The 15323-nt window shown below is 44.9% G+C and overlaps 3 protein-coding genes across 4 annotated transcripts in view; 2 read left to right on the top strand and 1 right to left on the bottom strand.

Moving 5' to 3' along the window:
• Positions 1–3358, top strand: part of Cog1 (component of oligomeric golgi complex 1) — a 20818-nt gene extending 17460 nt beyond the window's left edge. The window contains exon 14 of the mRNA XM_052196130.1: positions 273–3358. Coding sequence (XP_052052090.1) covers positions 273–308 — 36 coding nt within the window. The 3' untranslated portion in view covers positions 309–3358. The remainder of the gene's footprint in view (positions 1–272) is intronic.
• The window catches only part of Fam104a (family with sequence similarity 104 member A), a 21469-nt gene that overhangs the window by 4014 nt on the left and 2132 nt on the right, over positions 1–15323 (bottom strand). For both annotated transcript variants that reach the window (XM_052196145.1, XM_052196146.1), the window contains exon 2: positions 9373–9472. In XM_052196145.1, coding sequence (XP_052052105.1) covers positions 9373–9472 — 100 coding nt within the window. The remainder of the gene's footprint in view (positions 1–9372; positions 9473–15323) is intronic.
• On the top strand, positions 3520–3957 carry LOC127694612 (60S ribosomal protein L36a-like). Its single transcript, XM_052196147.1, has one exon. The coding sequence runs from the start codon at positions 3556–3558 to the stop codon at positions 3874–3876; it is 321 nt and encodes a 106-aa protein (XP_052052107.1). The 5' UTR covers positions 3520–3555; the 3' UTR covers positions 3877–3957.

Raw genomic sequence — 15323 nt, 5'->3', positions numbered from 1 at the left:
CAAATGGTAACTGTGTTGGTGCGGCAACTGAGTAGGTCTAAAAGAGAAGTCAGTGCCATTCAGTCATCTCTCCAGATCCAGTTTTGTTTTTTTTAAAGCGTTTACACACAAAAAAAAATTATTTATAGGGGAAAAAAATAAGGGGAAAAATTTTTTTAACCACAAGTTAAAAAAAAAAATGTTACTACAAAACAGAATAAGGTCTTTAGTGACTTCCAACTTCAAGACTGAGATTCTGAGAAAAGCTACTGACCTGTTCATTTGATTTATAGAGAACAGTTTCACCTTCCCTGACGACCAAGGACTGAAAGGCTGGAATGACTCCACCAGGAGATGCCTCGCATCAAGGTCTTCCTCCCTTCAGTTCCAGAAGAGGAAATGGGACAAGCATTGCAAAGCCCCTCCTGGAAGCCATCCCAAGGCGGGCAGGCCCGGATGGGCTGCATCGCCAGTCTCTGAGCACAAGCATGAAGTGCCCTGTGCTGTCTACCCTCCCAGCCACAGAGGAAAGGCAAGGTTCCTTCCCAGTCTGAAAATCTGAACTGGGCAAAGACTGATCAGGCTCTTCTCACTAGGTGATGCTAACTTTTAGTGTCAGATGGCTACAGGGGAACTACCCTTCTACCCCTGTGTTTGAAAGGCATTCAATTCTTTTACCAACAGTGGTGGCCTGCTGTTTGAGTAACATCCTCAGGAAAACACTGGCCACTCTGAAGAATCCTGCTTTGAAATCTTGAAGAAAAGGGGTCTCAAATACAGGCAGCCATTATCTCCTCATAACGCTGGCAGCATGGTGCAGCCAGAAGGGCACTGTCTTGGGAGAATTGTAGAGTCCTTGTGGGCTTCTGGTGTACTTGGCAGAACAGCAGCTGGTCTCATGCCTGCTATGCAAACAGATGTGTGTGCCCATTATTAGGCTGTCACCAGAGCTGCTCAGGCACTCGGTAAACATTTACTATGCTCAGTCAGGGGAAATGGTGGTAATACAACCACAGATAACCTGAGTCCAATACTACTGCTGGGACAGAAACGCAGCGATGCATGCTGGGTAAACATGGGAGAGGAAGGATCCTAAGGGTGGCTCCACTAGTCTATGAGCTAAATGTCGAATAGGCAGGAAATGACAAACCAGGAAAACCAGCACAAACTCAAAGAACAAATGAAGAAAGTGTCTTGAGGGTGACAAGGTCCCAGTGTGGTACAGCTGGACTGTGTCAGGGGCTGGTGAACCACAAATACAGAGAGGGGTAGGTCGTGGCTGGAGTACAAGAGCCCCCAAAGCCCCAGCAGAGGTTCGGAGCACTCGAGTCATGCTCTAGTTGGAATCCTAAGTTAGGATGGCAGGGATCTGTATGTGATGAAGATACAGAAAAAAAGACCCACGGAGGCTCCCTCATAAGGCTGAGCAGGAGGTGGGCACAGAAATGTTGACGGTGGATGTCATATCCCAGAGTGGGGCTGCAGGGCTCAGAGGGAGATGAAGTCACCCAGCTGACTAAGGCCACAGGACATGCATGCAAGAGCAGCAGGTATCAGGAAACACTTGCTGAATACCAACCACTCTGCCCACACTACCTGCAAGTTGTAGCTGAGTCACCAATGTAGCCAAGCACAGAGAGGAAGGGAATGTTCCTGAGAAACCACCACAGGCTACAGACAAGCAAGGCAGATGGATGGGGGTAGGTAGGAGGGTAGGAAGCTGCAGATGGGTGCATTAGGAAGGAAGAGGGCACAGAAGCAGACCAGAGAAAAACCACGTTCAGACCATGAGGCTGAAAGCACAAAGGGAGAAAAGCCCATGGGAACCTGCCAAGGAGACAGGCAGGAGAAGGCATGGTGCAGGAATTGCAAAGCCGAGAATGAATCCACTGAAGAAGGCCATCTTTGTTTTCTCAAATTCCTCACCAGATGAGGAAGCACTGTCCCCTGGATAGGCTTTACCAGGCTGTGAAGCTAGTTTAAACGATAACCCTTTATGCCATGGCAGAAAATACATCTCTAAATACTGTTTTCTACTCATAAGCTTTAGAAAGCTGCGCAAGCAAGCCCATTAATTGTGGAGTCTCTCTGCTTCATAAAATCAAAACTAGGCCAGGCAAGGCAATACCCACCTGTAATCCCAGCATTCTGAAGATAAAGGTGGGAAGATCCAGAGTTTAAGGCTAGCCTGGGTCATCTGAACTATAAAACTCTCAAGAACCAATTACAGGGAAACATCAAGCTTAAACAAGGACAGTGCTCCCTCCCTGTGGATGCCTCCTCCCTGCTGGTTGGCTCGCATACTGTGAACTGGTATTCCTCAGGCTGCTGAGGGAGAGCTCTTACCAAGTCTTACTGGGCTATGGCCCCTTGGTGCCAGGCGAGAAGCACACACTGCTGCCAACAGCACTCAATCAATGATGAGTCAACCCCGAAGGTTATTGATGAGACCTACTCCCAGGGAAGGTTTCAGCATGTACCATCAACCTCTTCAAATGCTGGAGGCCCAGAGGTCCTAGACCTTGGTGGGGAAGCTAAATGGACATGTATCCAACGGCAATCTCCATCCTGCTACTACAGATGAGTTAAGTCTGGTGTAGGCATGTGGGAACTTCTCGAGGATCACTGAGCCACACATGGAACAACTATACCACCTCCTCCCTCATATCACAGAGACTGGAAAGGAAAGAATATAGGAGCTGGCCAGAGGAAGAAAGTGAGTGAGGTAATATGCTTCAGAGCATGGCAAGTGTCTATGCAGTTTTGATCTCGTAGAAGTGTTTACTGGTGCAAGACCTGTGCAAAATCAGCCTGGGCTTGGAGGTAACATGCCAGCGGCAGTGGCACACGCCTTTAATCCAAGCACTTGGGAGGCAGAGGCAGGCAGATCTCTTGAGTTTCAGGCCAGCCTGGTCTACATAGTGAGTTCCAGGACAGCCAGGGCTGTTACACAGAGAAATCCCATCGCAAAACAAAAACAAAATAAAAAAACAACAACAACAAAAACCAACAAAATTTAAGATGGCTGTCAACACCCTATCATGGGAGGAAAGGGTCTATGAGGCCCTACCTCCAGGACTGGTCTGCAGATACTGGTAGCTATGGGAGAAAAACCTTTACCCTCCCTGAGTATCTATGGACAGTTGGTTCATGGCTGCAGGGAGAGGCCACACCATGTTCTTCTGTGCATCATCCATTACAAGAAGCCCATGCTCCTTCACTCACACTCCTGCAAACTACCCTAAGAACCTCAGGGTTGGCTGGCAATGGTGGCGCACGCCTGTAATCCCAGCACTCAGGGAGGCAGAGGCAGGCAGAGGCCAGCCTGGTCTACAGAGTGAGCTCCAGGACAGCCAGGGCTATACAGAGAAACCCTGTCTTCAAAAAAAACAAAAAAAACAAAAAAAAAAAAAAACAAAAAAAAAAAAAAACCCAAAAAAAGAGGACTTCAGGGTTATCAAAGCAGTAAACCAAACAATAAATGAAGACAGGAAAGTAGGGAGGGTCTGGGTGGGAGGGGGACACCAAAGACAGGGATTAAGAGTTAATGTGCTGCTTTTCTGAGCTCCTGCGAGCATGGTGAATGTTCCCAAGACCCGCCAAACATTCTGCAAAAAATGTGGGAAGCACCAACCCCACAAGGTGACACAGTACAAGAAGGGCAAGGATTCTTTGTATGCCCAGGAAAAGCGGTGTTATGACAGGAAGCAGAGTGGTTATGGTGGGCAGACTAAGCCTATTTTCCGCAAAAAGGCTAAGACTACAAAGAAGATTGTGCTGAGACTGGAGTGTGTGGATACCAGCTGCAGGTCTAAGAGGATGCTGGCTATTAAGAGATGCAAGCATTTTGAATTAGGAGGCGACAAGAAGAGAAAGGGCCAAGTGATCCAGTTCTAAACCGATTTTGTTATGGCAACAATAGAATCATGACCTTTCACCCCCTTTGATTGTAATTGGTTTTTTGGGAGAGAATACAATTTTTTTCAGAAATTAAAAAAAAAAGTTAATGTGCTAAATACCTGTGAAAATGCCATAATATATTATTATGTATAATTAACATACATTAACTAAAATAATCAGAACCAGAATATGAGTATATTTATCACCTAGAACACGATTTCTCCCTTTATCACAAAAGATAGGGAGGGAGGGAAGGAAGAAGAGAGGGAAAGAAGGAAGGAAGCAAACAAGGAAAGGAGGGAAGGAAGGAAGGAGGGAGGGAGGGAGGGAGGGAGGGAGGGTGGGTATATTATGGTTTTTATTGTTTGGTTGTTTTGTTTTGTTTTTTCATTTTTTAAGACAGGGTCTTCCTATGTTGTCCTGTAACTCACTCTGTAGACCAGGCTGGCTTCAAACTCACAGAGATCTGCCTGCCTATGCCTCCTGAGTGCTGAGACTAACAATGTTTTACACTATCCCCTGACGCTACGTCCATCTAGAAAAAACATTTTAATCTTTCAGGCCTTAGCTTCCCTTTATCCCCACACTCACCGATGCTTTCAGTTTATATGAACCTACAAAGAAAACACTCTCGTGTGCAGCGGCGCACTCCTGTAATCCCACATCAGAGATGATAGGCGACCCCATCAGATGTCTAGGGGCAGCCTGGCTATCCCCAGATTCTATCCTCCTACCACAAAAAAGGGTAAAAATTCCTTTACCACAGAGTTATAAGTGAGAATCCTAGTTCCTCACCCAAGAGCTACTCAAAGCAGTTCTGTGTTTGGGCATGTACCTACTACCCCACAAAAGATTCAAGATAGAAAAATGTAAGAGCTTTAGCTGGGCCTGGTAGCTCACACCTGCAATCCTAGCACTTGGGAGGTGGAGTAGGATCACAAAACCAAGGTCAAGGCTAGGCTGAGCTACACAGGGAATTCCAGGCCAGCAGGGCTCTGCCTTAGAAATCCAAACTGAAATCCTGTCTTAGCAAAAGAAAGCAAGACCAAAGAGATGATTCCCACATGGCGGGGAGAGGCAGCTCCTAGTTGTCCTCTGACCTAGACACACACACACACACACACACACACACACACACATATACACACAACACACACTGAACATATAATAAGTAAATGCAATAAAAATTACACAATAAATCTAATTTAAAAAAATAAAAATGAGCACTTTAATGTTAAACATTTTTAAAATTATGCCCAACTCAGAGCTGGAGAGATGGTTTAGCAGTTAAGAGCACTGGCTGCTCTGGCAGAGGAGCTGGGTTTCAGTTCCCAGCACCCATATGGTAGCTCACAACCTTTTGTAACTCCAGTTCCAGGGAAACCTACACCCTCTTCTGACCTCTATAACTACATAGTACAGACATTGTAAAATTAAAAGCATCTTTTAAAAAGATTAGGCTAAGCTATGCCAGCGATGTAGCTTGGCAGTGGAGTACTGCCTGGCACACTAGAGGCCCTGGGTCAATCCTATCTGTAAATGAATGAATGAGTGAGTGAGTGAATAGATATATAAACACTGTGTATGTTCCCACTATTGCTAAACAGCCAACTCTCCTCAGTTACGGCAGTGGGTATAAACTTCTGACTTTGAAAATCCATGTACCCCCACTTCTGTTATTTTGGGAACCCCTTTATCCTCTAAGAACACTCTCAAGAATCTGTGATAGCATCAGAATTCCTCTCTTACTGTAAAGACAAGGTGGCAGGGGCTGCTTTAGGAAAACCATGGTTTCCTCACAGTAATGGGAAACACTGCGGAGGTCCTTTGTACTCGGGAAGGCAGGTTCGCATGAGGGGCGTGTAGTGCACCTTGTTGACACTAATTACGCCAAAGAGCATCACTCCTCCACATGTACAGCTACAGCTCAAACCACCAAGACCAGCTCCTGCTGCCTTTTTTCTTAAGTCTTTTTGACACAGAACTTTACACTTATACTCAGGCTGGCCCAAGAATTACCAGCCCCGTGGCTGGTCTCAAACTAATGATGACCCTCCTGCCTCAGCCTCCCAAGTGCTGGGATTACAGACAAGCCACTCTACCTGCCTGATCTAGTTCATTTTCATCAGCCTCAGTAAATCTCTAGAAGAGAATACTGAGCTAAGACGGCTCAGCAGGTAAGAGCACTAATTACCCTTACAGAGGAGCAAGGGTCAGTTCCCAGCATCTCCATGGCAGCTCACAAGCACTCAAACTCCAGAAGGATTCCAATGCCTTCTTCTGACCTTCCTGGGCATCAGAGACACATGTGATGCACATACACACAGGCAAAACATGCAGACCAATAAAATAAGTACACCTTAAAACAGTGGAAAGAAAGGTTGAGTGAAAAAGAAAACACAGCTGCCTTTATACAGGATTCATAAAAAGAAAGGCACGAATTAATAAGTCACTTCCTGTCTTGCTCACTGAGGAGAGACGCGTGCCCAACTTAGGTGCTAACTATCTGGGCTCATTACGAATTGATAAAAAACCCTAATCTTACCCTAGCAAACAATACCTCAATGTAAAAACAGGATCAGGGGCTAGAAAATGGCTCAGTTGGCAAAGTGCCTGCTGTGTGAACCCGAAGACCTGAGTTTGTATCCCTGGCACCCACATAAAACTCTGGGCACAGTGGCATGCATGTGTAATCCCAGGTGACTACTCTAGGGAGGTGGAGACAGGAGGAACCTGAGGGCTTGCTGTCCAGTCAATTTAGCCAACATGGCAAGCTCCAGGTTCACTGATATTCTGTCTCAAAAAATAGAGCGGAGCACCAGCAAGATGGCTCAGTGGGTAATGGCGCTTGCTGTGCAAGTCTGGCCACCTGAGTTTGAGCCCCAGAATCCACCCACATGAAGGTGGAAAGAGAGTCACCACAAAGTTGTCCTCTGACTTCCAAACACGCAGCATGACACACACGTCATGCATACAAATAGTAACTTCTTAAACTGACACGAAGGAGAAGAGCAGCAGAAGACAAGGCCTCGGCCTTTGGCCTCCATGCACGACACACATGATCTACATGGAAGGAAAGCAGGCAGAGAATCCCAAAGCTTCTAAGTCGGTACCTCTCAAAGTCACTGAAGTTAAAATTCAAAGTCCTCAAACACTATTTAAGGATTTTGAAAGGAAAAAACCCAATCTCTTTGCTTTTCCTTGTCAACCCTTCCCCCTGCATCCCTTGGGAAGGAATTCTGCTTCTGTGACTGCAGCGAAGCCTGGGAGCTGGCTGCTCTTGGCTGTACTTAGCAAAGCCCATCTGAACTGGCATCTGTCTTCTGAAAGCAGGACATTCCAGTTGGGGGCAAATGAGTCTAAGGCCAGGCACTACCTTCTACCTCCCAGCAGCCACACTACATTTCTGTGGCCCAAACTTTCCACCAGAATGGAAAAAGACCTACTAAAGACCTACTAAAACAAGAGGAGGAAAATGCAGAGCAAAGCTTCTCCCTGCACAGCACGTCTCTAAGTCAGGCCTCACAGCCCTTCCCTCAGAATATCAGGCGGGAGGTGTCCGCTGCCTCCAGCTTTCAGACACCAAAGCCTGTGACCCACCCAGTGTAGCAGCTGCACAAGAGTCAATGCCACCAGGATTTTGCAGCAGTGGCCAACTACTAGCTACAGCAGAAGAGAGTAAGTCTTAGAAGTTCATCTCAGGTAGTGATGTTAAACAAATGCTTTCAAAATGAAAACAAGCTCCCAGAAAGGGACTCTAAACTTACTTCAGTATTTCAAGAAACACCCAGGAAATGTTCTTTTCTTTTATGTGCACTGGAGTTTTATCTGCATGTATGTCTGCTGAGTGTCAGATCCCCTTGAGCTGGTGTTACAGCCAGTTTGAACTGCCGTGTGGGTGCTGGGAATTGAACCTGGGACCTCTGGAAAAGCACCCAGTGTTTTAGATTTGATTCTAAAAGCCCCACAGTCAGAAAAAGAAAACCAATGCCTCTGTGCAAGTCGTCCAGGGCTCCCCATGGTGCCCACCAGAAAACAAACACACACAAATGAAAGTAAGTAAATATATTTTTTCAATTTTTAGAAATAAAACAGAAGCTGGGCATGGTGGCACATGCCTATAATCCCAGCACTTGGGAGGCAGAGGCAGGCGGATTTCTGAGTTCGAGGCCAGCCTGGTCTACTGAGTGAGTTCCAGGACAGCCAGGACTATACAGAGAAACCCTGTCTTGAAAAACAAAAAAACCAACCAAACAAACAAACAAACAAAAACAAACAAACAAAAAAAGAAATAAAACAGAAGCCTTCAAGTTAAAAAAAAAAAAGACATTTTTATCCTGTTCTCAAGCATCAAAGCCACAGACAGCACAGCTGCAAGTCCATGGCTGTTCCTGTGTTAACTCTAAGATGCTGATGGCATCTCTGATTGCTGGTTTCCTTCATCCCTGGGATTCCCAACCATCCCATTAAACAAAAGCTCAACTACTTTCTGGCTAAATACTTACTTAAAATCAAAATGAGCAGACAAGATTTTTAGAGGTACAAGATGCTATCAGAACCCAAGTCTGCACATGGCAGAACATACTCTAGTGCTGGTCATTAACGTGAAGGTCAGTGTCCCCTCCCTGGTCACTGTGGATTGGTGGCAGAGAATCTAGACACTAGGCAAACCCTATTAGTGGGAACCAAGTACAACAGGATTTGTTTTCGTGTGTGTGTGTGTGTGTGTACCCAGCTACTGCATGGCAACTGTGAGGAGATGCATCATCTGCATCATCGATCAGAGATGCCATCAGCATCTTAAGAGTTAAAACAGTAACAGCCATGGACTTGCGACCATGCTGTCTGGAACTCTTGAGTGTGCTCATCTCCATTCCAGTCTCCTGCCTACCCTCCCAGGAAGAACACATTCTAGAACACACTGAAGAATAAGACCCCTTTAAAAGGGATCTGTGTACACACACTATACATACTCTGCTGCCTAAAACTGCTACTGAATGCAAGAAACAAAATGTCTCCCTTAGGGACAATCATACTTTATAAACCATCAGGAAATGGGCTAGTGGTGGAAATGTAAAATTAGAGGATTCAAAGATAGGTTTCAAAGTCCATGAAACTATTATAAGATTGTGTGTGCATGTACATGAAAACAAACATGTACATGATGCTTGCCTAGCAAGATGGTGCCTACCTTCCTCAAAGAGGCTTTGCCTCAAAAGGGGAATTAAAGACCTGCTGTGCCAGTACTTAGCTGCGACCCAGCAAGGAGGAGAGAGAACAGCCACAAACTTGAGGCCAACCAGGTTTTCAGACTGAGTTCCAGGCCAGGTAGTACTGCACATCAAAAGTCTGTCTCAAAATGAGACTCGTAAGTAAGCAAGTAAAGTGGAAGCTGCCACAACCTAGGAAGGAGAGGTGTTCTTTGAACAAATAAGCTCCAGCTATGCACTGGAGACCGGGTCATGCGGCTGTGCATGTGGCCACTCTGCCTACCTCTGTGTCCCAGGAGTCCTGGAAGATGGGGTTCCTACTGCTCCTTTTGGTCTGGGGAGGAGGGTGGTTGTCATCATCATTGCCATTTCTTCTCCTTTTTCTGAAATTTAAAAACAAAGAGGAAAAATAACCAGTTATGGCGCCTTGCAGACAGCTCAACTATAAACCGTAACAACATACAAAAATTTACCCTTTCCTAAAAAAATTAATCCACCACAACATCCCAAGCAGCGATGGCCAGGCAGGCCAAGCCTAACAGGGAAAGACTGGTTTCCAAATGCCCGCTGGGGACAGAGTAACAGGAGGGTAACAATGAAGTTTCCCAGCTCAGTTTCCTCCATATCCTCAAAAATTATAATACCAAATCTCCACTCTCCTCCTAGTCCCACAGAGAAGGTCTGAAATACACACAGGATGGTGCGGCACAGGAGCACACAAGTTGATGAGAGGTTCTAATGTCTGCTTGGAGGCAGGATGGGAAACAGGGTATCTATTACTTTTCTGAGCCATCACTGGAAAAGCTCAGGCTACACCACTGCACTGAGCAACAGAACATGCTAGTTAAAACTACCAGGTTAAAGGGGGAAAATAAATCATATCTTTCTCCAGCAAGTGCTCTCAAAGTAGAAAGTAGAAATAAATGAAAGGAAGAATAGTTAGCTCTAAAACCCTGCCCCATACGGCAGCCACTAATAATATGGCCATTTAAACTTAGACCAAAATTTAAAATCCTCATCCTGCTGGCCATGATGGCTTTCATTTCTAATCCCAGAACTCAGGAAGCAGAGACAAGGGGATTACTGCAAGTTCAAGGCCTGTTCTCTGCATCCAGGCCATCAAGGGTAAGGCTGTCTCAAAAGAGCAAAATTAAAAAAAAAAAAAATCCAGCCAGGGAGTGGCGGCACACGCCTTTAGTCCCAGCACTTGGGAAGCAGAGGCAGGCGGATTTCTGAGTTTGAGGCCAGCCTGGTCTACAGAGTGAGTTCCAGGACAGCCAGGGCTACACAGAGAAACCCTGTCTCGGAAAAAAAAAATAAATAAAATAAAATAAAATAAAATAAAATAAAATAATCCAGTTACTGCCAGGCATAGTGATTCCTCCTACAATCCCAGCAAGCAAGAAGCTGAGGCAGGAGAACTACTACACATCTGAGGCCACCCAAAGCAACACTGAGCTTCAGACATAGCATGAGACCTCATATCATTATGCTGAACAGCACAGTCTCTGCTGCAGAAACCCAACCGAAGTGACCATATATAGCTTTGGCTCAGCAGAGCACCAGGCTCCCCTCACTACCAGTACACGCAGAGAATGGCAAATGTGTGAGCTGTGCCCAACCCCGTGGCCAACTCTGAACAGCCAGCACCTCCCTCAGGTTACTTCACAGAGCTAGCCCAGACTCAGCCATTCTGCCCACTACCTCGAGGCCAAATGGCTCAAATAAGACCAAGTACTTACTTCACCACATAGAGGGCCAGGCCTCACACATAGCAACATGTGCCTAAGGCTAGCTCCCAGCAGTTCCCACACGACCCTTCAGTACTGAGACCAGCTTCCTTCAGGCTGTCTTGCCGAGCTAATGTGCTAAAAGCACATTCACAAGAAAGAGGCTGGCTGCAGCCCTGCAGCTACTGCCGCTGTAGCCACTCCAGTCTTCACCATGACCAGCATAAATATACTGTGGGAATCCACAACCCCCAGCATCCTCATGCACAGCCACAGCTACCACACACAAGCCTGCTGTTCAAGTCCAGGGTCCTCTAACTGTTTCCATGCGGCACCTGTCCCTCTTGACAGTGAAGGCAAATGTTAGGTGACCAGCTCTTTTCTTTCATTCAAGCAATGAGGCCCATGCACAGTACTAAACTCACAGACACGCTGGAGACTGAAAACCCAGAACAACTTCATAGGCCCGAGTCTCCAGTTCTCTGCTCTAAGGCTAATGAAACTGTAGCTGTACTGCTACAGAGGCTGCCCAGAAAGCAATCAACTGCTGGTGTCGGAGCTATTTAAAATTCACCCGGGGTGGGTGAAATGCACAGCAGGGAAAGGCGCTTACTGCCAGGCCTCACAACCTGGGTTCCCACTCAGATCCCAGAGGCAGGAGAAGAAAACAGACTCTAGCAAGTTGTTCTCTGACCTCCACAGGCACTCACACCTCGACACATACACAACAGTTAAATCTATTTTAAAAACCAACAGTGAAATTAATCTGAGACCATAGAAAGAAATCCCTATTTCACTGAAGAAAAATGGCTAACTCTTGTAAATTTATTATAAAAAATGCTTCAAAATATAAATTGTAAAAGGATTTTCTTTTTTTTTTTTCTTTTGGACATAGGATCTATGTAGTGCTGGCTGTCTTAGAACTGAAACTCACTATGTAGACCAGGATGGCCTCAGAGATCCACCTGTTTCTGCTTCACAAGTACTGAGATTAAAGGTGTGTACCACCACTCCTAGTAGGAAAGGATATATCAAACCTTATAAACTGAGAAAAATACCTGTCTGGTGAACAATGCCAGTTCTAAATTATTTTACTTTAAACAACAAAAAACTATAAAACTAACAATACAAAAACAAATGACTGCTTCTAAACCCTAGTAAGAAGTTTAGCAAAGAACAAAACTTCCAAGGTTCTGTAGGCCCAAGTTCTTTACTATGGGAGAGACTTCAGTATCAGCTCTGGATTTACTGTTTATGCGTGTTTTGCCTACATGTCTATGGTGTCAGAGGGCAATGGGTCCCCTGGAACTAGAGTTACAGTCACCATGTTGGTGCTGGGAACTGAACCTAGGTCCTCTGCAAGAGCAGTTAATCACTCTTAGCTACTGGGCCATTTCTGCAGCCATCAGCTGTTTTACATAACTGAACTGATAACCGAATGAGGAAAAAACTTCCAATTACCAAAATGTTGTTTTAGCAAAAATTCTTTACACAGTGAAACTGTTCTATTAGGCAGCACTGCCAAGTTCCATACATTCAAAGGGCTTATCGAACAGAGAAAACACTTCCAAGAAAGGGATAAAAGGCAATACTGGGCTTGATGAGACAGTCACCTTCAATCTGTATGTACAATTTGGATTTCAAAGAGATAGGAGGATCTCTTTGAGTATGAAGTCTGTCTGGTCTGCATAGAGAGTTCCAGGACAGCTAAGACCACACACACACACACACACACACACACACACACACACAGAGTCACAAAAACAAAAAACAAAAAACAAACAAACAAAAAATACACAACAACAGCAAAGAAGCAAAAAGCTAGGGAGTTTATTTACACACACACACACACACACACACACACACATATTCTGGGAAAATGGGTCTCATACAGTTATCAGCTTTCCGAGTGCAACAAATCCCTAACCAAGATTATGATTAAAAGCCAAAATCACCACTCTGGCTCAAGAGCTTGTACCCTGAAGATTCTGGAAACATCCAACTCTTAAGAATGAGTTTGTATTCTATTCCCTGGGTTAGAAGTGAAGTGAGGGGTACATGGCTTTTGTTTGGGGTTGCTACTGAGTATTATACAAGGCAGGAGGGGAAAAAAAGAACTCTGTAGGTTGTGACTGATTCTCTCAACTTTACATTCTGAGTACTGAACTAAGGTAGAGGGGTGACACAGCAAGCACCTTGTCTGCCTGAGCCATTTCAATGGCTCCTACTTTTGTTTTCTGAAGCAGGTCTCACTCTGTAACATAGGCTCCTCTCAAAATCACCATACCCAACGCTCAAGCCTCTAGGTGATAGGACTGCATGTGTGAGCCACCGGGCCTGATCTTATTTATTTATTTTTACTTTGATTGAGTGTTTCCCCTGTACATATATGTATATATAACAAGCATCCCATTGGAACTGGAGTTAGAAATGGTTGTGTGCTGACATGTGGGTGCTAGGAACCAAACTTCTCAAGTTCTCTGTAAGAGCAACAAGTGCTCTTAACCATATCTCCAAGTTTATTTGGGGTTACAAGTCTCTCTCTCTCTCTCTCTCTCTCTCTCTGTGTGTGTGTGTCTGTGTGTGTGTGTGTGTGTGTGTGTGTAAGGGAGGGTGGAAGGGAATATGTGTGTGTGCTTAAGTTAGGCACAGAAAAGCCAATGAGCTGAGGAAAGCAGACCGTCTCCTCCTTTTAAATGGTTTATTTATTTTTATTTTATTGCTGTTTTTTCCTGCATGTCTGTCTATATGAGTGTCAGATCCCCTGGAAATGGAGTTACAGACAGGCCCAGCAGTTGTGACTAACTGGAGAGTTTATTTCATATAGCAATAAAATAAGAATCTCTTTCTGGTTAACTCTCTCCCAGACGACCAACACAATATTCTTCAACTACTTGAAAATTAAAAATAAGACAAATACCAGGTTTTTATTTTGGCATAGTTTTTTTGGGGTGTGTGTGTTGTTTTCTTTGTAGTGCATGGGTTGAGCCCAAGGCCTTGTATTTGGTAGGTCCTAAGGGCTCTACTGACACATCAAGTTTTTTTTGTTTTTTTTTTTTTAAGATTTATTTACTATATGTAAGTAAAGTAAGTTTACAGTATCTGTCTTCAGGCACCCCATTAGAGGGCATCAGATCTCACTATAGATGATTGTGAGCCACCATGTGGTTGCTGGGATTTGAAATCAGGACCTTCGGAAGAGCAGTCAGTGCTCTTAACCCCTGAGCCATCTCTCCAGCCCTGTAACATCAAGTTTTAATAACCATTGAGTACCGTATTATAAATCTAAACTAGGGCAAACCTTTGATTCCGGCATTCAGGAGACAGAAGCAAACAGATCTCTGTGAGTTTAAGTCAGACCAGTCTATAACAGAGAGCTCCAAGACAGCCAGGGCTACAGAGTAAGATCCTGTCTTAAAAAAATAACTAAACAAACCAACAAATCAACAACTTAGTATATAAATCTGATATAAGAAGCTTCTCCTTCATCCCGATGCAGGCATTTTACACAAGGATGTGCTGCGTCGGTAAGACAATGTCTGCTGGGAGAGAAACTCCCAGGGGCAGCGCACTGGCGCCTAACTTTTATCAGCATGGCAACAGCTGGTTATGCTTGGGGCTGCTGAGTCACTCCAACCAAACTTTATGAGGCTGACCAAAACTTGCCATCTCCTCAATGTGTAACAGGGCATGTTTCCTCCCAGGAACAAGAATAGCACTGGGCTGTTCTTTAGTTCTCATCTACCTCTGGGAAAGTCATATAAGTCAGTTTCTCAATGTATAAGCACCATCGCTCTGGCCTGGGGGTTGTCCTCTCCTTTCAGTGGTCACGAGTTAGGAATGAGCTCTACCTAGTCTCCATTTCTGTTGTTCTTGGTTTTTATTATTAGATGCCTCCACAGCAACATTCAGCTTTTGATGCCCTTATTAATAACTGACATGATCATTAGTTTACAATTGGTTCACTGTTTTTCCAGGAGGCACCTTCTTTCCATTTAGGGAAAAACAGTTGCTAGACATCTATTACCCCCTGGATGGCTGACTCTATCAGTTTTCATATTCCACTTCTGTCCTATCATCCTGTTCCCCTTCAAAGAACCTTAGGCAGAGTTAATCATGAAGTACAGCAACTGGTTTTCAATTAGTTTTCTTATAAAGGTCTCACTATATAGCCCGGTGGTCTGGAACCAGCTATACCAAACAAGTTGGTCACAAACTCAGATCCTCTGCCTCTTGAGGGCTGGAATTAAAGACAAGCACAACCACACTCCATCTCAAATGCTTCTTACTATAGGTGTCTCTCTCCCAATCCATACATAGACGCTAGGGGATCTATGATAAGGCAGACTTCCTTACCAGACACCCACCCTTCTACAGTGTTCTCAGTCTACTGTGAAAGTCTGGGGGGGGGGGGGGCCAAGCTAGCTCATGGGTGAAGAAGAAAAAAAACTATAGGCAAGAAAGATCCATCTTTCACAACTGGCTTTTAAAGGAGTCACCAGAA

Source organism: Apodemus sylvaticus, chromosome 10 (genome assembly GCF_947179515.1).
Source record: "Apodemus sylvaticus chromosome 10, mApoSyl1.1, whole genome shotgun sequence".
NCBI classification, from domain to species: Eukaryota; Metazoa; Chordata; class Mammalia; order Rodentia; family Muridae; genus Apodemus; species Apodemus sylvaticus.
This window is presented reverse-complemented; position numbering and strand designations above follow the sequence as displayed.